General features: G+C 41.4%; 1 protein-coding gene across 9 annotated transcripts in view; it reads left to right on the plus strand.

Annotated features, from left to right (window-relative positions):
- Positions 1-23,762, plus strand: part of LOC138962452 (uncharacterized) — a 172,530-nt gene that overhangs the window by 17,675 nt on the left and 131,093 nt on the right. For all 9 annotated transcript variants that reach the window (XM_070334266.1, XM_070334269.1, XM_070334272.1 and 6 more), the window contains exons 9-25: positions 428-546; positions 1,064-1,282; positions 2,531-2,664; positions 2,996-3,132; positions 3,804-3,924; positions 4,434-4,738; positions 5,242-5,501; positions 7,719-7,873; positions 8,223-8,348; positions 12,128-12,245; positions 12,644-12,968; positions 13,466-13,578; positions 14,372-14,476; positions 14,950-15,110; positions 22,116-22,247; positions 22,770-22,945; positions 23,244-23,400. In XM_070334266.1, coding sequence (XP_070190367.1) covers positions 428-546; positions 1,064-1,282; positions 2,531-2,664; positions 2,996-3,132; positions 3,804-3,924; positions 4,434-4,738; positions 5,242-5,501; positions 7,719-7,873; positions 8,223-8,348; positions 12,128-12,245; positions 12,644-12,968; positions 13,466-13,578; positions 14,372-14,476; positions 14,950-15,110; positions 22,116-22,247; positions 22,770-22,945; positions 23,244-23,400 — 2,863 coding nt within the window. The remainder of the gene's footprint in view (positions 1-427; positions 547-1,063; positions 1,283-2,530; positions 2,665-2,995; positions 3,133-3,803; positions 3,925-4,433; positions 4,739-5,241; positions 5,502-7,718; positions 7,874-8,222; positions 8,349-12,127; positions 12,246-12,643; positions 12,969-13,465; positions 13,579-14,371; positions 14,477-14,949; positions 15,111-22,115; positions 22,248-22,769; positions 22,946-23,243; positions 23,401-23,762) is intronic.

The following is a 23,762-nucleotide window of genomic DNA, read 5'->3' on the forward strand; positions in this document are numbered from 1 at the left end:
CTCACAATCTTTGACTATTATGCACACTTAAAATGTTGCTGTGTCATTAGAGTTAAAAACATGTACACCTGACATTTTGGATAGGGGTAGGACATGATGATTTACCTTATGTTTCTGTAGCTTTTAAGTTTAGCAGTCCACCTGTTTTAAAAGGGTTGGAAGCCTAAAAAGTATTAGCTTCTTTAAGAGAGAGAGAGTCTAAGTTAAAATCAAATCAAATCAGTGTACATACTTTGTGAGAGGAATATCACAGAAAGCTATGTATTCACAGTGAAGACTTCATAAAATGTGGTGCTATATAACTGGTGAGTGCAGGATGCAGAAAAGAAAATAGTTGTCAACTGGTATTTGACCTCCATATTATCGACAATATACTTCTGATTTAGTTCTGCTTTACCAAACTCACGTTTGACACTATTTTGTACAGGCTGACCAAGAGTCTGATTGGCATTCCGCGTCCCCGTAAAGAGGATATGGTCATCGACGATGGGTCTGACCAGGATGAGTACGCCAAATACAGAAAGCCAAAAGACATTGACCTGATGGGTGAGTGACTCTAGATGGACTAACAGTTTAGTCATTTGTAGAGGATTATTTATGATCAAGATTTTGTACAGCAATCAAAACTTTACAAGGTCAGTGCATAGATGCACTGTCAATACAATCATTTACACACACATGTTGCTTGTCCTTTGTGGTTGAAGGTGACCGCACGCTTGCATGTATACATGCACACACTCACACACACACACATGCACGCACAAACACATACACACACACACAAATTAACGCACACGCACACACACACACACACACACACACACACACACACACACACACACACACACACACACACAAGAACAGCACATACAAAACTAAATCTGTACTCACCAATACAAGATTAGCACATACAAAACTATTGTATGGGCTGTTCTTGTATTGGTGAATACAGAATTCTTTTGTTTGTCAACATCGTTTTTGTTTTTATTTCTTTGTACATAAAGTGACTACTGTTAAGAATTTTTCCAGGTGGAAATAATCAGTGTATGCATTATTTACACAGATGACGATGAAGACGACCCCATAGTGACAGTCACCAACCCTTCCCCTGATCGCACGCTTCGCGCCATCGCTGAGGAGGACAGCAAGGACGTGGACACGGACGGTGTGGAGTCACTGGAGGACAAGGAAGAGGCCTCGCCCGCCCACAGACAGGGTGATGAGGTGTATGAGGTCTTGGCCGTCAAGCTGGGACTCACTGAAGACCATCTGCAGCTTCTCAGTAAGAGACACACTTACAAACACACACATACGCACACACACACACACACAAGCATGCATGCACACCTATATACGTATGTGGGGAGAAAGAGAGAGAAAATAATAGAGGGACTAAAGAAAAAGAGAAGGATTGATTGATTGACAGAATGACTGGCTGATTGATTGTTCGGTTGATTAATCTTGAATACATACTTACATGATCAAGGAGGTTTTAGGTATGAGCCTAGTGGTAACACTTGTCCTTACTTTTTTTTACAACATGTACATGTACGTTGATAATACATATACAGTCGAGATCATTTAACACAAAAAACGATAAGCCGAAAAAACCCATTACACAAAACGTGTTGTCAGTCCCAATCATTCCCTTCATAAACCCTACTAAAAAAACCATCATAACGTGAAATAAAACGATCTGAGACTCACGCAAAAAACGTTTACACGAAGCCAATTCTCGGCCTCTTGCACCACCAAGCAACTGTTTTGTTCAACTTGTAGCTTCCAAAGCGAGAAGTGTTCACTTCCGAAAACACTCTAGGCTTATGCGCGTTTGTTCGGTTGGTCAGCACCGATCAACTCTGTTGAAGCGTTTATACTTAAAACGAGTATCTTCTATGCTTTAATCATTTCATCACTTCATTGGCCCATCAAAACACGGAAAAAAGCGGCTTCCTTTGGAAATAGAGCCTTTTATTCGCTGTCAGAGAAATAAAGCGACCCGAAAGTCAGACTCCTGCGAAGTTAACAACAACAAGACGCGGGCTGTATTCTTACACAAAAGAGTACTTCCGTTCAAACCGAAAGCTGAAACCGAATCGCGTCAGCAGTTCAAACGAGTTTCGCGAACATCGCTGCAAGTAAACCGATTTCAAAATAGTTTGATCATTTTCGTTATCGCGAAAAAACGTTAACTCGAAAAAAAATATTGGTCCCTTTCATTTCGTGTAAAGCGATCTCGACTGTAGTACAGTAATGATACCTTATCATGTAAGTTGTGGGGAAAGAGAATAGCTTACGTAACAGCCATGTTTGTCCAAGAGTTGGTAATATATGCTGAGATTTTACCAGTTGAACAACAGCAAGCGAGACAACAGTTCAGGTTCACAAAGAGAGAAGAAGAGAGAGAATGCGAGAGGTAAAAAGTCTAGAGCTCGGTCAAAATACCCATTCTAAAAAGTCTACAAACACTGCCATTAAGGCAGCTGTATACACTGAAGGCCTAACACAGCAAATGTCTTTGTGTCACCAGGGAAGTACTACCCCATTGAGGAGGAAGAAGAAGGGCCCAACCTGACCACCATTGTGGAACAGCACGTGCACCACATGAACAACTGCATGCGTAGCAACGTGACCACCAAGACCATGCTGGATGTTGAGTCAAAGGTAGGCCTGACTGTGCTTTATTTACCTGTACTTAGGGAGTTTGTTGATGCATTTTTAGATGATATTTTCAGCAAGGTCTGGTATGAGCTGTTAGGCAGTGATTTCACACACTTAAAGAAGAGAAAATGTCTTGCGATTGATTTTATTATGGAGTTGGATCTCACCAAGTCGTAATTATAAAGATTATGCCCAGTTGAATTGTAGGTTTGTCAATGTAGGTCCTAGTTGAAAAAAACTAAAACAGATGCCCCCGGACAATTCATAGTAAGTTTACAGGGCAGCTGACCGCATGCAAACATCTCTCATTCTTGTGAACATTACGTTTGTGCAGGACAAGGCCAGGTTTGAGCACCACTACACAGCCTTTCGGGACATCGTTCAAGAGCTGGAGGCCTTCCTGGCTGCCTACCTGCATGCCATCTTTGTGCGCAAGATGAAGACACAGCACGGGCTGGATGCCATCACCAAGTGAGTCAGCTTGTGATATGTTTGTACAGTGATACCTGTGATGAAAGGACAGAAGTGCCCCTACATTGCAGGTGACCTGTCATAACAGGTATATTTTAGTCAAGATAATAGACAAAGGGACTCCAGAAGGTATTCTTTCGTGGGAGGTGTCCACTCTTCAGAGGGGTCTCACATCGCAGGTGTGCCTCACACTTTCATGAACCTTTCCTTTGCTGTTACTGAACGCCAACATTTTTTGTCAAATTTGATGTTGCATGCTCTTGAGCTCTGTGGCATGAAAATTGACCTCTCAGTCGTTCCATCATCTTTAAAGAAAACTGACAAAAATGCTTCCTTTCAACAACGTTAATTATAATGTATTGCCATAGAAAAATGAGCAAAACTGAGGAGACATTACAACAGCATCAGACATATCACAAACACTCAACACATGAGCATTTCTTTAGAGAAAAAGTTAAAATAAGTAAATTTGATTTAAAACAAAAAAGAAATGTCTGTTTTGTTCTACTTCTCTGTCTTGTCTGTCTGTATTTCGTTCTTTTCTCCCACCCTTTTCTTTATCTTCCTCTCTGTACTTCAGGTTTGTTTTGTGTTGCTTTTTTATTTATTTATTTATTTATTTATTTATTTTTTTTAGTTTGAGTGGTAATGAGGCTCAATGGCTATTTCAGGTACGGCCCCATCCAAACCCGCCATGGTATCCGCAGCACCATCGCGGAAAAGTACGTGGAGATCTTCAACTGGTACGAAGCAGATCTGGAGGAGGTGCAACAGATCTATGAGCGCCACAAGGTAACGGATTAGTAGTTCATTGTTGCATTAGATGTTTTGCGTATTAGCAGTAAGACAACATATTCTACAGCTATTTCTAATAATGCAATACAAATAAAAATACACTGGAGAATAAAAAAAAAAGCTTGTATGACTTATCTGAAGTTCTAGAGATGAGAAGGAATAAGCACAAACTACACACCATTTCTGGTTATATTGCAGTCTAGTGAAAGTTTAGGTACAAACACATTAATTGAACAGGTAAGAAGTAGTGGTTTCCCTTCTACTTGACGCTTAACTGTGTGGAAAATAAAAAATCTTCATCAGATCCAGCATGTAGGCAGTGGGTTTAGTTAAGACATATGGCTGTTTGCAGGAGTGATGAATACCTGATTATCCTCCCTCTTGATATAATAACAAAAATAGAAGCATGTGTGTTATCAGAGCAGTGTTTCTTGGTATTCTGCTATTAATTTTTCAGGAGTAAGATTTTCAATCTTTCTAATCATATCTTTCTTGTGGACACACAGGAAAACCCTCAGACTGTGCGAAACGCTCCCCCAGTAGCCGGGGCCATCTACTGGTCTCGCCAGCTTCTCAAACGTATCGAGGACCCAATGAAGATCTTCCGCGACAACAAAGCCATCACGCAGCTGACCGACTTTGGACGCATCGTGCGTATCTACAACCGCCTGGCCACCGCGCTGGTCACATTTGAGAGCCTGTGGTTCACTCAGTGGAAGAACCGCATTGAACAGGCCCGTGCAGGTCTCCGTGCGACGCTCTTTGTGCATAACCCAGAGACCAGAGAGGTTGTCGTCAACGCTGATGAAAGGTTAGAGGCTATAAACTTACAGCTCTTTTTACAACTTTTTCTTTCTGTGGTGTCATCTTTACAGAAGAACTCATCACAAAAATTGGAGTGGAAGATTTTTTGCTATAATTTTGGTTGCTGATGTGTGAGGTGACAAAATGGCAAACACTGAAGGCAGAGACATTGTATGACATTGAAGGTTTCAGCAAAAAATTAATCTTTACAAGTAAGGGGAGCATGACGGATGACTGACTTTCGAGGTGGAATGTAATTTTATTAACTACTATAGTGTGACATAGGATTTACAAGGCATACAATACAACATATTTATGAGAGTTTAATTAAGCGTTGAGGGAAACAATAAACACTTAGTATGATGTGCTATAAAAGGATTAAAAAAAGATGTCTTTTTCTAGCCTTCGAGGTGTGTCAAGGAAGAAGTATCAGATGATACCAGAAAATCTGTGCGGTTTTCACTGAGTATGAAGTTTTGTTATCTAATTCGTGTTCATGACGTTGTCCAGAGTGCTGGAGCTGATCCACGAGGCCAAGTGGCTGACCAGGCTGGACATCGCCATTCCAGACTCCGCGCAGTCAGTGCTGGAGCAGGAGGGGCGCTTCAAGAAGTACCGCGCCCACCTGGAGCTGGTGCTGTCTGACTACCGCCAGGTGTGCAAGCAGGTGCCCCCTGCCCTGCAGCAGCTCTTCCAGCCACACATTGACCACGTACAGCAACAGCTTCAGCCTGGACTCAGCACGCTGGCCTGGAACAGCATGAACATTGGTGAGTGTGAAGGGTGATACTGATGGCCTCAACTTTGCTGATGGTATGAGCTTTGGTGACAGTATGCTTACGGCTTGAATATTTGTGAAGATTGCTGGCATGTGTGCTAATGACATGAACATTGGTGAGTGTCTGCTGACAGTGACAGCATGAACATTGGTGAGTGTCTGCCGACAGTGACAGCATGAACATTGGTGAGTGTCTGCTGACAGTGACAGCATGAACATTGGTGAGTGTCTGCTGACAGTGACAGCATGAACATTGGTGAGTGTCTGCTGACAGTGACAGCATGAACATTGGTGAGTGTCTGCTGACAGTGACAGCATGAACATTGGTGAGTGTCTGCTGACAGTGACAGCATGAACATTGGTGAGTGTCTGCTGACAGTGACAGCATGAACATTGGTGAGTGTCTGCTGACAGTGACAGCATGAACATTGGTGAGTGTCTGCCGACAGTGACAGCATGAACATTGGTGAGTGTCTGCTAACAGTGACAGCATGAACATTGGTGAGTGTCTGCCGACAGTGACAGCATGAACATTGGTGAGTGTCTGCTGACAGTGACAGCATGAACATTGGTGAGTGTCTGCTGACAGTGACAGCATGAACATTGGTGAGTGTCTGCCGACAGTGACAGCATGAACATTGGTGAGTGTCTGCTAACAGTGACAGCATGAACATTGGTGAGTGTCTGCTAACAGTGACAGCATGAACATTCATGAATAGACAAGGTTCGGAAACAACCCTGTCAAGTTTTTGACTCACATGCGAAGCAAAAGTGAGTCTATGTACTCACCCGAGTCGTCCGTCCGTCCGTCCGTCCGTCCGTCCGGCCGGCCGGCCGGCCGTCCGGCCGTCCGGAAAACTTTAACGTTGAATATTTCTTGGACACTATTCAGTCTATCAGTACCAAATTTGGCAAGATGGTGTATGATGACAAGGTCCAAAAAAACATACATAGCATCTTGACCTTGCTTCAAGGTCAAGGTCGCAGGGGCCATAAATGTTGTCTAAAAAACAGCTATTTTTCCCATTTTTCCCATTTTCTCTGAAGTTTTTGAGATTGAATACCTCACCTATATATGATATATAGGGCAAAGTAAGCCCCATCTTTTGATGCCAGTTTGGTTTACCTTGCTTCAAGGTCAAGGTCACAGGAGCTCTTCAAAGTTGGATTGTATACATATTTTGAAGTGACCTTGACCCTGAACTAGGGAAGATAACTGTTTCAAACTTAAAAATTATGTGGGGCACATGTTATGCTTTCATCATGAGACACATTTGGTCCCATATGATCAAGGTCAAGGTCACTTTGACCCTTATGAAATGTGACCAAAATAAGGTAGTGAACCACTAAAAGTGACCATATCTCATGGTAGAAAGAGCCAATAAGCACCATTGTACTTCCTATGTCTTGAATTAACAGCTTTGTGTTGCATGACCTTGGATGACCTTGACCTTGGGTCAAGGTCACATGTATTTTGGTAGGTAAAATGTGTAAAGCAGAAGGTCAAGCATGTGAGTCGTATGGGCTTTGCCCTTCTTGTTATGGATTGTGGAAGAGTTGCTTTCCCTTGTTTTTTTCTTGCTTCTCCATAGAAACACTGAGTCAAGCCACATGTGACATTGTAGGCCAATATCTAGCGAATGGGGTGTCCCTGCGTGCAGCAACGATCTGTGCCAGTGAAATCATACAAACAACTGACATCCCAGTGAGGATTAGCTCTGGTCTGTGTTTTCTGCACTGTCTGCTCATTAATTATAATGCTCTTTTCGTTCAAAAGTACACATATCGGAGCTGACAATCGGCATTGCAGATGTGATCGCGTCCCTCAGTCCACAGATGGAGCAACCATGTGTGGAGAAGTCACGTGTTGTTTGACTCGGTGTTTGCACTGAAGGGCAACTTAACCAAAACCAATGAAAATTCAAGATAAAAATCAAGTTATTTCCGGAATCTGTCTATTTAGGTAACCTGACAATGTGAATATTGATGATTGCTAAGTGCTTAAAGTATTATGAGAATGTATTGAGGTGTGCTGACACAATGAGCATTGGAATGGGGTGACAGCATAAACATTGGTTTATAATCATGAAGAGCAACTTGGATTTGTTGAGCTTTATACAGATTACCACTTTCTTCTTGGTAATATAACTCTTCAGAATTTGTATGACATGCCTCACATCTCCTTCACAGTTTTCTCACTGTGTTCCAGACGCTTTCCTGCATCAGATTCACACAGCCACGGACAAGCTGAAGCGTCTCGGGGAGCAGGTCAAGATGCTGATGGAAACCAAGGTCTCCGGCATGATTCACACCATCTCCAACTTCTCTCTCTACGACTTCGAGCTGGCCTTCTCCAAAACCTGGGTAGGAATCGTGTGGCTGAATGAATGTCTTAATGACTGGATTGGTAATCCCTGAAAATGGAGTCTGGCTGCCACAATAGCAGGGTAGAAAATTATGAGGATAGACGTAAGATTCTGCGTATTCAGGAAATTCAAGTGTGTATGGAAGTTGTAGCCCACACACAGAGGAGAAAGCTTAGTTTGGTAAAAGACGGGCTGAGTCACTGAACTGCTTGGTGAGTGTCTGTGTGAAGTGAGCAACTATGTCACTGGTGAAATAACAATGACAATACATTGTCCTTCACAGGAAATTAACATGAAGCTCGGTCAATATCACAATCACAATGTTTACAACTTCATTTTATTTGCAGCCTCCAGAGGAATTTCGGGAGATGATGATGGAGAATGTTGAGGAAAGATCAGAACAACTCAAAGACTATGTGTCCACTGTGCTGGAGGGGTTGCAGAGCGTCGCCAATCTTCTCACCATCAGAAAGGTATTGTTCTCCTTTTTGAGCTTTCATTGCAATGCAGTAGCTATCGTTTTCTTACTTGAGCTTTCATTGCAATGCGAAAGCTATTGTACTTTTACTTTAGCTTTCATTGCAATTCGAAAGCTATCGTTTTGTTTACTTGAGCTTTCATTGCAATGCGAAAACTATTGTTCCCTTACTTGAGCTTTCTCTGCAATGCAATTTTTTTCTTTATAGAGGTGTTTCTTCTCATAATGTCAATTTCTGTGTATGATCTTAGATTCATTCTTGGTGATGGTTCTTTCATGTGCTTCATTTTCTGAACTACATGATCTGCAAAAGTGAGGGATTTGAAATTACTTTAGAAGTCTGTCTTACTCAAGAATGGGAAGATCTTTCCTCGATGGTTCTCTTGTATTGATTTTTGAATCTATTATATGGATGTTTTATTTCTTTAATATGAATAGCTGTATGATATTATTGCAAAAGAAGTGTCTCATTTTGAATCTTGTTTAATCTACAGCGTACGGGAGTGACAGGTTTACTTGATTGTTTTGTTCAAAATTCACACGTTACTTGAAAATTATTGACACCACTTTTTGCAACAATCACTGCATCAGTAAATCATGAATGCTCAAAAACAGTGCATGCAATCAGTGATGTTTGGTTCATTTTCATTTGTTTTCTTTCTTGCATTCAAGTATTGTTGTTGAACTCTCAATAAACAATAAATGAATATGGTTCAAACACGCACATTTGCATGTTACACTACAGTTAGAGTTATTGCAACCATTGTTAAATGGAACTTTATGTGATAAGTCTGTCAGTATATCGGGTAACATATTTTGCTCTTGGAAGGGTTTATTTTATCCTTCGCTAAACTTTCCTTGCTTACTGCACTGCTTTCTGGACATGTCTTTGAACATGTTTGTGGCCGTTATCATCCTTTCTTTCTTAAAATCATTGTTCGACGTGCGTTCTCACATAGATGTCACATTTTGTGAATGCTTTTTAAATTGCAGCAAGTATCAAACACTCTCTTCATAGTTACAGCTACTAATGGAAAAGCACTCAATACCCTTATCAGCTGGATTTATCAAAACCTGAAAAAATCAAATCATTTCAACTGTCCATCTAATGTATTTCCAGAGGTTGATTTAGGGAACAGAGTAGACCTACCTGGTTTTACAAGTTTTAAACAAAATGTTATTTTAAACAGAAATCAGCCAGCATCGATTCTGGATGTTGTTTTTAAGTAGGTGATCTTTTCAGAATTGATCTGTTTATAATTTGTAAAGCCAGGTAAACCAGTTATGCAGGAGCACAGAAATGCATGTTCATCCAGTTTTCTTGACCACCATTATTTCAAACAGCTTAGACTCAGATGACATGAAATAAGAAGTTTTTGTTTCTTGCATACAGCTGGAATTTTTCTCTTTTTTTTTTTTAAATGTTTAAAGATATGACTTATGTTTGCTAATTAGACCCATTGGAATCTGAGAATTTGTAAGAATGAATAACAAATCGTTCTCTCCAAGAAGCTCAGTCTGTTTAAACTGAAACTGACTGTACTTTTCCTGCTCTCGCTTTCTTTTATAGTCTCACAAACGCAGCAAGGCAAGTAACCTTTTGCTTGTCACACTTTGAAGCTCTAAGCAGCTGCGCTCTTGCTATACCTGTATTTTTTGTTTGGGTGTGATTATAGCTTTGCTGTAGATAGCTATGCTCTGGTTTGACTTGGATAGTTTGAGTGTTGAGCTTTGCTGTAAGGAGCTGTGCTCTGGTTTTGCTCATATCGCTTGCCTAGGTGTGGAGCTTTGCCGTAAAGGATCCTGTAACCAGCTATGTTCTCGGTTAAAAATTCATTTCAGGAGTACACGATTTCGCTTCGCAGCCTGGTGAATGCTAGATCGGCTATTCTCTCCAAACTTCGCCATCCCAAGAACAAAGTGACTGACAAGTTTGGCGCGAAATCTGTATGCTTCATGCTTTTGCAGAATTTTTTTGGTCACAGAGTGGCTTGTAACTTTGCACCAGTATTCAGTTGCCGTTTCGCCTCACTGCATGCCTAATAAGGGGTCATGCGTGTTTGTTGTCGATCTTGTGAATGTTACGCATCCTTACTGTCCTTTGTTCTGCAATATGCATGATAACCTCAGGATATCCTTTGCGTTCAGTCTTTGCACGCGCCTCCAAACCTGTTTCAGTTTTGAATGAAAAAGTGTGAACATGATTTAAGATAATGGGTTATTTTGGTTCATTTTTTGTGAGCCTTGATGGCCCGTTTCAAACGTTGAAAGTTGTGTTGATGTAAAAGTTCCATTGTGGAATTTGAAAGAGTTTCATTGTTTAAGTGCAGTAAAAGCCAAAAGCAAAAACAAGATCAGGCAAAGAGCGTGGCACACGTATGTGGTTTGACCAAGCATGACAACCATTATGGATGTATTAAAAGAGCAAACACTATTCCCAACCACACTAACACAGCCAATAAGGGCTGAAACTTGGTGGTCCTTGGTATGATTTATTTTTACCTGCTGTAAATGCATGCGATTTGTATATGCAATGCTTATAGCAATCATAGAACATGTAATTAGTAAGCATGCCATATCTCTGACCTAATCTCACCCCATTCCAATTCCTTCTCCCCCCCCCCCCCCCCTCCCTTTCCCCATGCCTAGCACCTCAGCCATCATCAACCCTTTTTCATCCTGATGCCTGCCCCCACCCCCCACCCCCCTCCCCTCCCTTTCCCCATGCCTAGCACCTCAGCCATCATCAACCCTTTTTCATCCTGATGCCTGCCCCCACCCCCCACCCCCCTCCCCTCCCTTTCCCCATGCCTAGCACCTCAGCCATCATCAACCCTTTTTCATCCTGATGCCTGCCCCCACCCCCCCACCCCCCTCCCCTCCCTTTCCCCATGCCTAGCACCTCAGCCATCATCAACCCTTTTTCATCCTGATGCCTGCCCCCACCCCCACCCCACTTGTCAAATGTGTTATCTCTCGTATATATATCATTGAAGACTACACATATGCATTAAATGTTCTGTAGGGTTCAGTAGAGGAAGACTAACTGCATCAGTAATTTTGTTTCCTACTGATAGGTTGTGTAGGCTAAGACCTTCAAGGTTGGAGTTATTTCCTCACAGCGTAACTGGTGAACAAGACTAAAATAGATTAATAGTGTTTGAGGAAGTTATTTTAATTTGTGTTGCTTCTGTTTTTTAATTATGTATTCATTTTTGTTGTTTGAAGACTAACAGCAGGTGCAATGAACTAAAATATAATGCTAAATGTGCACACAGTCTGTTTGTTGATACAATGTACGTAACCAATAGACTACTTTGAGTGTTGACGTGTAGCTAGTGGTTTGAGTTAAAAGAAATCTATAAGGCATATCACATTAAAAACTGAACTGTTGCTAAGTAATTATATCTCTTTTTGCAACTAAAAAGGTTGGAATTAACAGTAGCGGGAAATGAGAATTTGGAATCAAAGCTGAACAGAGTGGACTGATCACAGTCAAATATTTTGGCATTAAATTTTAGTAAGGTTTGTACAGAGAGGTGAAGAAAACATGTTTGTTCTTCGTCAATGCTCTTTTTGTTCCTTTTTGCTAGAGTAGTTAATGAGGGCAACATTACTAAGTTCTAAACAAAGAAGTCTATTCACAAGTGTGCATCTTTATCTTAAAGAAGAAATGCAGAAGAAGAGAGAGATGCATAATAAACACAGTAAAAATGGCTCTCAGACCATTCCTCTGTACACAATGATGCTGACGCTGATAACTGTGTGCTGCAGGCTGACACAGCCAAGATGTCAAAAGAGAAGAAGATGACGATGATTGTCGATGACGACGAAAAGGAGAGGGAGAGAAACCTGGCCAAGAGAGAAGAGGAACTGGTCATGGAACTCATAGGTTTGTTTTTATATTTTGCAAGTTCATGCATTGGGACTCTCTGATGATGCAATGTTTTTAGAAGTTATAGAATCAGGTTTTAAATGAACAAAAACGTATTTCCAAAACCCTTACAACATCTGTTGCAGACCACTGATCAATGAAAGATATTGACAGAGAGATAGATCTTCTGTAAAAGAAGACTGCTTTGAAAAGAAAATCACCATACATTTGGAGACACAAACAAATAAATGATTACCCTCCAAACTGCAGACTACTGAATAAATGGCATGATATGAGCCAATAATTGAGAGGTTAAGCCCCTTTAAAGTCTACAAACGAAGACTCATGCTTTGACAAAATATTAACACACATATAGCAGAAAGATGTTGAAGAAAAATCTGTTCAACGTTTTGCAGGCCACTACAAGGACCAGGTGTACGAAGCAGTCCTCAGCTGCACCTCTCGCTCCCTAGCCGCTCTGTCAGAGGCAGCCGGCTGCCAGGGGGAAGTTGTCCGCGCCCTCTCCCCTTTCTCCCCGCAGAACGACGGGGCCAACAGCTACAACGACGGCATGATGGACAGCTTGGCCAGTAGTCCCACACCCCGTGGCGGCAGTCGTCTGGACTCTGCTCGCAGTCACTTGATGTCAGCGCAGTCTGATCGGCCCGTGAGCAATGTCTCAAACCTGTCTGATGCAACCTGGTCTCTGGAGACAAAGCCGCTGGAGCCAACCTACCTGCAGTGAGTTCTGTCGTTCTCTTCCTCCCATTTTGATCTGCCACACATGCGCTTGCTGAATGGTAATATATTTTGACCTGCTTGAGGATTGGTTTTGCATCCGTAAATATCCAACTTTTAACGATTGCTGCAATGCTTCAATACGAAAGAAACTGATTACAGTGGAACCCCCTTTTTAAGACCTTCAAAAATCAGAGAAAATCAGGTCTGAAAAGGAGAAAGTCTGAAAATGGGAGTACGTTTACAGAGGTTATGAACAGAAAATCTGAGAAAACATGGTCTTGAAGGGGAGGGAGTCTTAAATCGGGGAATCTTAAAAGGGAGGTTTCACTGTACGTGTATTTTATGCTGAGAAGAAGTAATCTAGATGTGTTCTAATAATCTTGCTGGTCATTAATTTTCTCTGATCATCTGTTGGGCCCTCGTCTGTGCCGAGTTTATGCACTAGCTTAGCTGTCGAAAGAAGCAAGAAAAAGTGTCTGAGTGTGTGTGTGTAACAGGTTTGAGATCCAGATCAAGTTCAGCATTCCCAACATCATCGTGGAGCCTACATTGGACGTGTGTCAGAAGGTGATAGTGGACGTCGCCAATGCCATCCTGGAAGCCACCAGCGGTCAGTACACTAGATTATCCCCTTGACTAGATTGTCCCCTTGTGATCTCCCTGTAATCTACACTAAGGTGGAAAAAAGGATGGATAGAGTAAAAATACAAAAACAATAACAGTACAATGCCAGGGATGTCGATTTGCGCTTGCAGTCACTGAATTGGCTTAACATTATTTCAAACAAATTTCAGCAAAACTGACAAACTGTGAGATGAATGGAGACACCAAGGACTGCCTAATACAACAACAACAACAACATTTGCCCAAACTTCTATAACCATTGTGGCAAATTTTGCATTCGAAAATAAATTCTTGCAATATCTCTGGATGCATAATTTAGATCGTTAATACAGAATAAGCAGGTTAGGTTGTTTGTTTGTTTTTTAACACTCACTGCTAGGCATGAAAGGATTTCATTCTTGCAAATTAATAGCCAGAAGGTTGATCATGCAGGTATTAGGTACCATATTCATGAGCAGGAATATTTTTAATGGTAAACCTTTTGTGTTTATTGTGCAGTGATAGAAGTTAGTGAGAATTATTGTTGGGGTTATAAAAACATGAAACCATTCGTCGTAGCCTATCTCGGCAAAAAAGAAAGTTGCATGATGCAGCATCCGTTTTGCTTGTCCTAAAAACCTATACAAATGTGACTTTGTACGCAAATTGATCAAAATTTGATTCATGTAAAGGCTTTGCCCCGATACGTTAACCGTCAAGGTGAGCCGCTGAACCACGTAATAACTAAATGTAAGCAAAGGCTTTAATTGTATTATGAATAATTTGTTGCTGTGTTTTAGAGATTGTTTGGCTGACGAAAGACGGGGAGGAGTCATTCTTCATCCGTGTGTCCAGCGACGGCAATGTGCAGGAACTGCAGTCACAACTGTCCTGTGTCATTGAAGGTCTGTTCGATACATTATTTTGACACATTGGATTAAGATCTTTGTCTATACATGGATAGTTTATTCATTAAATAGCTGATGCCTTATTCAAACTGGTGAAAAAGTCAACAATAAAATATGGGATCTGTGTCTATGACATTGGATTTTATTTGTGTAAGAGTCTGCTAAAATGTGCTCTAGCCATTTTCAATTGTTTTTTTAAACCAATGGAAGACATATCAGGGGTGAGTTTAGGCTAAGTTAATAGCCTTTCAAAAATTGCTTTGCTGAATGACAGCAAGAGCGTAACAAGAAAACACAGCAGTCAGACCATGTCACTGACAGCTCTCCAAATTTCCCAGTTGTCTTCGGACCACCGAGCTAGATATAGCTCAAAGCAGAGAACCTCTTTCAAGCTGTAGTGACAAGAGGAACTACTGCATCATTTTGTGGGGAATGGTTGTTTCAATAATTCTGTTCATGGTTGTTTCCAGAGCTAAGCGGGTTTGTGAGTCGACACCTGTTCCACTTCAGCTACTACAACTTTCTGTGGAAAGATGACATGCATGGCAACTTCAACGAGTTTATTGTGGCGGACCCTGGCGCACTGGCCATCAAGCGGGAGGTGGAACACTACCTCTACATCGAGAAAAAGGTCAGTCAGAGAGAGGGAGAGATAAGGGAAGAGAAAATAAATGTGTTTTTTTGGTTTAAACAGTGTTTTATTTGAAAGGACAGACGAGGCTTACCTGGTAAGGTGAAGGCTGGACCTGATTTAGTAGAGGTACACAGACTGCGACGGCTGTTCTAATGATTAGAGAGGACGCATGCGCAACCAATCACCTTTCAGATAACAATATGTTACAAAGTCAAACACATGTTTTGAAATAATTTAGTGCCCTAATTTTATCCCAAATGCGGAGGGAATTACAGTCTCACTTAAGGGTGGGATTAGAACAGCCGTCGCAGTCTGTGTACCTCTACTAAATCAGGTCCAGCCTTCACCTTACCAGGTAAGCCTCGTCTGTCCTTTCAATTTAGTCTCGGTACACAGACTAGACGGCAATTTCTAATGATTTTTTAGAGATTGCCTTTGTGACATATTGCTCAACCTCCAATACAATTTTATATTACATAGAAACTCACCCTAAGCCTTGCAGAAATATGAGTCCAACAGAGACTGCCCCAAATTTACGGTCGCTGCTTTGTGGTAGAAACGTGAAAACGTGGACTCGCTGCTCCAACCTGCAGCTTTGAGGATAACATCCATGGGGACCCCCCGTGATGCTGCAGCTGACGTACTTGCTGCCCGTGTGCTGTGTGCACCAAATACTTGGGTGTCCACATTAGCTCGTGTGAGAACGTCTCTCATCCACCGAGCCAAGGTGTCCTTGCTGATGGGTTTGTAGGGTTTTTGATAGCTCAAAAGCAGTTTGTCTTCGCATCCCCGAAACTCCTTAGTTCTTCGAAGATATTCTTTGAGTACAGACACAATACACAAAGCCTTGTTCTGTGGAAAGGCTAAAAATTCCAGCGGTGCTAAGTGTTTTCCTTTGCGGGAATGTTTTAGCAATACATTCAAATAAAACACACATTTTGAGTTGGAAAGATGCATTGAATTCACTGACAGACTGTGAAGAGTTTGGCATCTTTGCGCAGATAACAGTGCCAAAAGCATTACAAGTTTGTATGACAATTCCTTCAGTGTTATTTGTTCATGTGGATAGTACAATTCCAAATGCTCCAGCACAACATCCACATTCCATGTGGACGCATATTTAGGAAAAGCGGGTCGAAGTTCAAACACACCTTTCACAAACCGTTTCACTAAACAGTGTTCACCAAATTGAGGACATCCTGCAATGTCTAAGTAACAAGATAGAGCCGATCTGGCCGCACAAATGGCACTATAGCCAAGTCCTGCCCTGAACAGTGTTGCTAGAAAGTTGATCGCATCATTCACAGTCGGCGAAACGGTATGTATACCTCTCCTGCACGCATAGCTTTTCCATTTTGCGATATAGGACGCGTAAACTTTCCTAGTTCCCTCTCTCCATGACGAAAAGATGATATTTGAAGCTTGTGCCGAAAGTCCTGACATTCGATATCTGATCCTGAGACTTCGCAAATGATCAACCTTAAGGACTTTCTCAGTCTGTGTTTTTCCTGAAGATTTGAGGGCATGACTAGCAGATTTTCCCTTGCTGACACAAGCACCGGATTGTTTATCAACATCTTTGCCAGTTTTGGATACCACGGTTGACTGGGCCAGTCTGGAACTACTACAACTCCCGTAGCTTTTTCTTTGTTGATTTTTTGCAGCATGCTGGCAATAACACAAAAGGGTGGAAAAGCATAAAAACGTTTATTAGACCATGATAGAGTGAAAGCATTCACCGCTACAGCTTCTGGATCTGGTCTAAATGATACATATTGAGGGAATTTACAGTTTATCCTTGATGCAAACAAATCTATTTCTGGTTTAGCACCCAGAATATCCAGAGCACTTGTTAAAATGTCAGTCTTCACGGCCCATTCTGTATCTAGATTGTGTACTCTAGATTCTTCATCTGCTTCTACATTTTCTATCCCTGGTATGTATGCCGATGAAACCCAAATGCCTCGCATAATGCAAAATGACCAGATTTCCTTAGCAACTGCATTGCATGTTACCGAAATGGACCCCATTTTGTCAACACATGCAATGGCTGTAACATTGTCCATCATAAGCCTGAGATGAATGTTAGTTTTGTCCCTAGCAAAGGTTTGCAAAGACAGCAGTGCAGCTTTCAATTCCAGAATATTGATGTGCTGCTGTGCTTCCTGTTGATTCCATAGTCCACCTGTTCTACCTTGACTACACGAACAACCCCAGCCTTTCTTTGATGCATCAGTGAACATTATGAAATCTGGGTCACCATGATCAGTGTCCACATCATTAACAGATGACATGATATTCTCCCTCCACCATAACATTTCGGTTTTGGCTTCGGCAGAGAACTCCACAGAGGAGTCATAATCATTATTGTTTTGCTTCAAAGCAGCAATTTTATCGTGTTCCATGCATCTGTACCAGAGAGGACCAAATTTCACCGCCTGAAAAGCAGACACTACTTGCCCAATGAACTTTGCGAGTGTTCTTACTGTGGCATACCCCTGATGTAACAGCTCAGTGGCTAGTTTATGTATCCTTTCCTTCCTCTCTGTTGTTAAAGTGACTGTCATGTCCTCTGAATCAATTTCAACCCCAAGATATCTTATTTTATGGGAAGGTATCAAAACAGATTTCACCGGATGCACAACAAATCCTAATTTTTCCAGAAGAGACAATGACTCTTTTACATTTTGCACACATTCTTTTTCAGAATCTCCAAAAAGTAATGTATCATCAATGAAGATTGTTGAAAGAAATCCTAGTCTATGTAACTGGGCCATGACTGGTTTCAGTAACTTTGTGAACAAACGTGGGCAGGGTGCTAGTCCGTTTGGACATGCAGTGAAAACAAATACTTCTCCTTTCCAGAGAAACTTCAAATATTTCTGAGATGCTTTATTTACCGGCACTGAAAAATAAGCATCTTTGAGATCCAAAGAACAGAAGAAGCAATTTCTGGTGACTAGCTCCAAAGCTGTCTTCAGTGTTTCCATTTTGAAATGCTGATAAATCATGTTTTCATTCAAATCTCTCAGATTTAAAATTAATCTCCATGTATTATTCTTTTTTGGTCTCACAAAAATTGGAGACAGAAAATCATCCTCCGAGTGATCTGTTTTTCTTATCACCCCTTTTTGTAGAAGTTCGACAATTTCTGAATCAATTGCTGTTGTCTGTTCTTTGGAAAAATTATAGTTTTGAGGATTTTTTCTCTGTACAGGGGTCTCTGTGAAATCAATATTTATCCCTTGTACCATTTCCAAAATGTCTTTATCTATTGAGACTTCCTTCCAAGAGGGAAGGCAGTAACGAATTTGACCTGCTTGAAAATGATCTGCTTGTTCCTGTAATCTATTTTTAATGTTTTCAACTTCATCATAAAACTCCCTCACCTCTTTGTCTTTGCACACATCGGGAGTTTTTGAAACTTCTGTGTCTACTGTTTTCCTCTGAATTTTCCGAATCCCCGATTCTGACCTCTCCCCCGAGCTCTGGGACTGAAAGACTGCCCTCGTTGATTTCCGTATGTGTTCCCTTGACCTAAAAAAGGCCTACCACCGTGCCCCTTGCGCTGGTATGGTTGGAAACGATTGTTGTAGCTTGAAGTGTGCAGAGTTTTCATCTTGTAATTCTCCTTAGCACCTTTGATCGCTTTCTCGATATCCCCGCCAAAAAGCATGTCCCGACTCGGGAGATTTTCGTTTGTGCAAATAGCTGCCATGTCCTTTGGCAGAACGCGAGCTAATTGGTATTTACGGCGGATGCTGAGCTCTTGCTGCGCTGTTCCCAACAGACAGATAACATCACCACACGCGGACAACATCCCATTCAGTTCTGCCCTGAACTTCGTACTCTCTACTGTCACGGTACTACTGCTGTTGTCAGTGCACCCCTCTTTTGTGAAGGTGTGGAGTTTGCTTGTTGCCGTAACAAGTGCTGCGGTTGATTTAGAAATCAGCTTCTGTACATTGAGCAGTCGCGTGTCATTTTGTCTTGCACCTCTGTCGAGGTTTGCTTTCCCTATCACCTCCTCATTAAGGATAGGAGCCTTTATTTCCACACAGTTTGCCGGAATAAGGATACTTTCCATCTTGTCCTTGAGCTTTTGGTCTGGTAATTTGACAGTGAATCTGCTTTTAGTGATGTTTGCGAGCTTCTCATCCACTACACCACCTATTTTCTCTTCAACTTCCAAGTCTGCCTCCATCGCAGCAAAAATATCATCAAGCTGATCCGCTGACTGAGCTGATGCTTTGACACAAAAGTCAAATTCTGATTCTGTTGAAACCTCTGCCACAGAACCTCTGCCGGGGTCAACAATTGCTTCATTTTTCTTCACTTTTTCCACGGTAGCACCGCTGGAACAATCTCCGATAGAAACACCGGTAGCACCGCATGAAACGGAGAAAGACTGATCGCCAAGATCACTGTTTTCAGATTGATTTTCATCATCACCATTGTTACAAAAGAGATCGTCATATTTCGATTCCAGAGATTTCAGTTTATCCAAAAATGGACTCATGATCGACCCCATCAAATCACGCACAGTTTCCACCATTTCATTGTTAATGTTTTGTCCACCACTTGTACTAGCAGACTCCGCATCCTTTTTTGCTGCGGAATCCGCCATCTTCAAAAAATAGAAACCGGCGAGCGTCCGGCGTGAAATGTAATCATGAAAAATCAGTTCTCACCTTGACTCATCCGAGCTAATGACATCGTCCTCACGAAACAAAACACTCTGAGGCACACATCACAAAGAAAAAAGTTCACCCAACACATTATAATCCAAATGAATAATCCATTTCTATGAGCACTGAAACTTTCTGAAAGCTTCCTGGTAACGCGCGAAACCAAAAGTAATTGGTTGCGCATGCGTCCTCTCTAATCATTAGAAATTGCCGTCTAGTCTGTGTACCGAGACTAAATTCACAGTTGAGTTCATTGATACAATATATAACAAGTCGCGTAAGGCGAAATTACTACATTTAGTCAAGCTGTGGAACTCACAGAATGAAACTGAACGCACTGCATTTTTTCACAATGACCGTAGTCCGCCGCTTGTGCAAAACGGAGTGAAACTGACGAGCCTGTTCAGCGCGGTAGTGGTTTCGCTGCGCTGCATAGCACGCTTTTCAGTACCTCTCTTCGTTTGAACTTTCTGAGCGTGTTTTTAATCCAAACATATCATATCTATATGATTTTGGAATCAGGAACCGACAAGGAATAAGATGAAATTGTTTTTAAATCGATTTCGGAAATTTAATTTTGGTCATAATTTTTATATTTTTAATTTTCAGAGCTTGTTTTTAATCCAAATATAACATATTTATATGTTTTTAGAATCAGGAAATGATGTACAGTAAGATGAACGTAAATTTGGATCGAGGAAAAAGAGGAAAAAAAATTATTAAAATTTTCAGATTTTTAATGACCAAAGTCATTAACCTCTTCACTGCCACAGTATAACAGCATTTTGGTATTGCTGTGTGCCAGGGCAAAATTTCACTTTCTTCGGTAGGTTCACTAATCTGGTCACTGCTCGATCATTTATTGAGATATCTCTTAGATCTTTGGCATGTGTTTTGCTTATACCCTTGGCTATTATATGATGACATGATCATTGGACTTTGTTTGTGATTGTTATAGTAAAAATTGATATAATGACCATTTTCGTCAAAAATTACAGTTTCCGGACTTACACACACACAGTGACACACATTGCATCACGTAAAACCACACAAAACACTGCTAAAACTGGTGTCAAACATCAGGTACTCACATTACAGCCCATAAAAGTATTCTTCTGTGTGGTAATCCATAAATCACTTCTTGTAGAGCTTCCAGAACACTGTATCGCTTGAAAACAGGTCTACGAGTTGAGGTCTGACTTTCGGCCGCCATTGTGAATGGCGAGAATTCTACAACACGATCATGGGTTTTTACACACGTGGTAGTAGCTTCAGTAACTTATCCGAACGGTCTATGGGAAAGAACTGTGTTTAGAACCCCTACAAGTACTTGGACAGTGGTTACCTCCCATTTAGTTTTCAGAAATGTCCTGAAATGTTGATGACACAAATCCCACGTACGAGATACGGTTATGGGCGTACGAGAAACCGAAAATGACCACGTATTACATACGGGGTGGGCAGTGAAGGGGTTAATTAATTTCTAAGCCACCAAGCTGAAATGCAATACCGAAGTCCGGCCTTCGTCAAAGATGTGACAGTGCCGCCTCAACTTTTACAAAAAGCCGGATATGACGTCATCAAAAGTATTTATCAAAAAAATGAAAAAAACGTCCGGGGATATCATTCCCAGGAACTCTCATGTCAAATTTCATAAAGATCGGTCCAGTAGTTTGGGCTGAATCGCTCTACACACACGCACAGACAGACAGACAGACACACACACATACACCACGACCCTCGTCTCAATTCCCCCTCTATGTTAAAACATTTAGTCAAAACTTGACTAAATGTAATGAGCATATTTGGAATCAAGAACAAGCTATAATGTGTGTTTTTTAGGATAATGGAGTATGCATGTGAAAGTGTTCATCCAACCATCCTTGGATGAGGGACTATGTTCTACGTTATATATATGTGTGCACATGTAAACCCACAGAAGTTCAGAAAGTTAGAAGGCAACAAGAACAACTTTGAAATGACAGACAAACACTTAAGTACTCTCCCAACAGTGTGTGCATTCATAATGGTAAGGTACAATCATTATGACTGTCCTATTCTGCTAATACAGAGAGAGAGAGTATGAGTAACTGATAATACTGAAATGTGAATGGTATATTCACTAAAGGGGCAAGTTCATAATTGCTGTGAGTCAATTTCATGTTGATTTGAAAACACAGGCTTAAAAGTTTGAAAAAGTTTGCGATTTTGGAGGAAAAACCTACTGGGCTAACTCTGGTACCATCAGAATGAGTAAGAGTTATACTACCCCAGACTAAGTTATAATAGAACTTTTCTTTTTGTGTGATGTCAGGTACTGGGCATCCCCAGCATGCTGCCAGTGGGACCGGTGTGTCTGCAGTCGGACCCCATCAAGGACGCTCTGCACGGCTTTGCCATGGCATGGAAGACAACCTTCGCCTCAGTGCTGCATGAAGAAGCCAAGGTAAGGTTTTACCTGTCAGCTGAGAAGTAGCGTCTAGTATTTAAAGTCAAATTAATTTCATTAATTTTGTTGGCTTACTGTGAAGAAGAGATGATGGCCCCAACAGCCACATCAGAAAAAACTCACAGAATATAATTATTGGATGTTCGATCCACGTCAAACTAAGTCAATTTGTAGATCTGCAGATTTCCTTTATCACTTTCTACCCTACCTATGTTGACCAAGATTTTGTTAGCTGAGACCAGCTGTGCTGCAGCAGGTCACTCAGAATTGTAGTGACTGTGTAGTAACAGTGTATCAACACACTGGAATGCAGGCGTTAGATCGACGTTACAGGAAGCGACTGAAGCTGACAGTCTGAGCGGATATATTCGTAACTGGAGACAATGAATTAAACCATTCCAATCTGACCTTTGATCACAGAGAAGGAAAAACAATGCTATGTTGTCTGCTAAATTTGTAGAACCTGATACCTCATCTGAGCTGATCCATGACTATATTTTTGCTTGCACATGTTCACAGAAAAAGTTGGATGCAGCAGTGGCATATCGCACCAACGTTGAAGGTCGACTGGAGCAGCATGTTGCGACCTTGGATCAGCTGAACAGCGCTCTCCACTTGCTTGAAGAGTTACGGGACATGGAGAACAAAATTGATGATGTGTATCTGCCCATTGAGACCATGTACGACAAACTCAGGTATGTATGGCATTTTTTTAATATTGTAAGAGGACTTTAGTGAGCGTTACTGGTAAGAAAAAACAATAAACTCGGATGCAGGCTCTAAATTAAAGAAATGGAGATGTAATAGAATGATGATGATGATGATGATGATGACAGCGACACCAGGTATAATTTTAGATTTCAAGCAGTAGAAAAAAATGGAAATGACTGGCTGATGACAAAATTGAGTGATCATAGAATTGTGGTTGTAACTTGTAACTGATGGGAAAATACTAGAATGGTCACTGACAGAAAAATGACATTGACCTTGCAGGGAGTTCGAGCTGCGCTTGCCAAGGGAGGAGGTAGAGCTGGTAGACCAGCTGAGGGAACAGTGGACGCAGCTGCTGGAACTGGCAGAAAAAGTGCGGGAAGTGCTGCTGAAGGAACGACGTGGAGCCTTTGAACAGGAACTGGACAAGCAAGTCAAGGTCAGCCGCACTTCTCCATTTTGACTCCCAACCGCAGGCATTGCTGTACAGTCTGTAGATATCTCTGTATTATAAAGCAGCTGTGGCCCTGTGAAGTGGTGGTACCTGTCATAAAAATTGACTTTTGAATCCAGTCAAAAGAGTCCCTACATTGTGGATAGCCTTTCATGAGAGGGACACTTTGGTTAAATTAATGGACAAAGAAGGGGAAACAGGAAGTGTCATTTACTGGACGGTGACCTACCATTGGAGGGGCATTCCACATACCTCTGTTCTAAGCACCGTAGACAGTACCAACAAATCTTACAATGAAAGCGCTGACACAAAACCCTTGGTACTGTTTTAATTAAGCGCAGCTGATT

This window comes from Littorina saxatilis, linkage group LG3 (assembly GCF_037325665.1).
Source record: "Littorina saxatilis isolate snail1 linkage group LG3, US_GU_Lsax_2.0, whole genome shotgun sequence".
Taxonomy (NCBI): Eukaryota; Metazoa; Mollusca; class Gastropoda; order Littorinimorpha; family Littorinidae; genus Littorina; species Littorina saxatilis.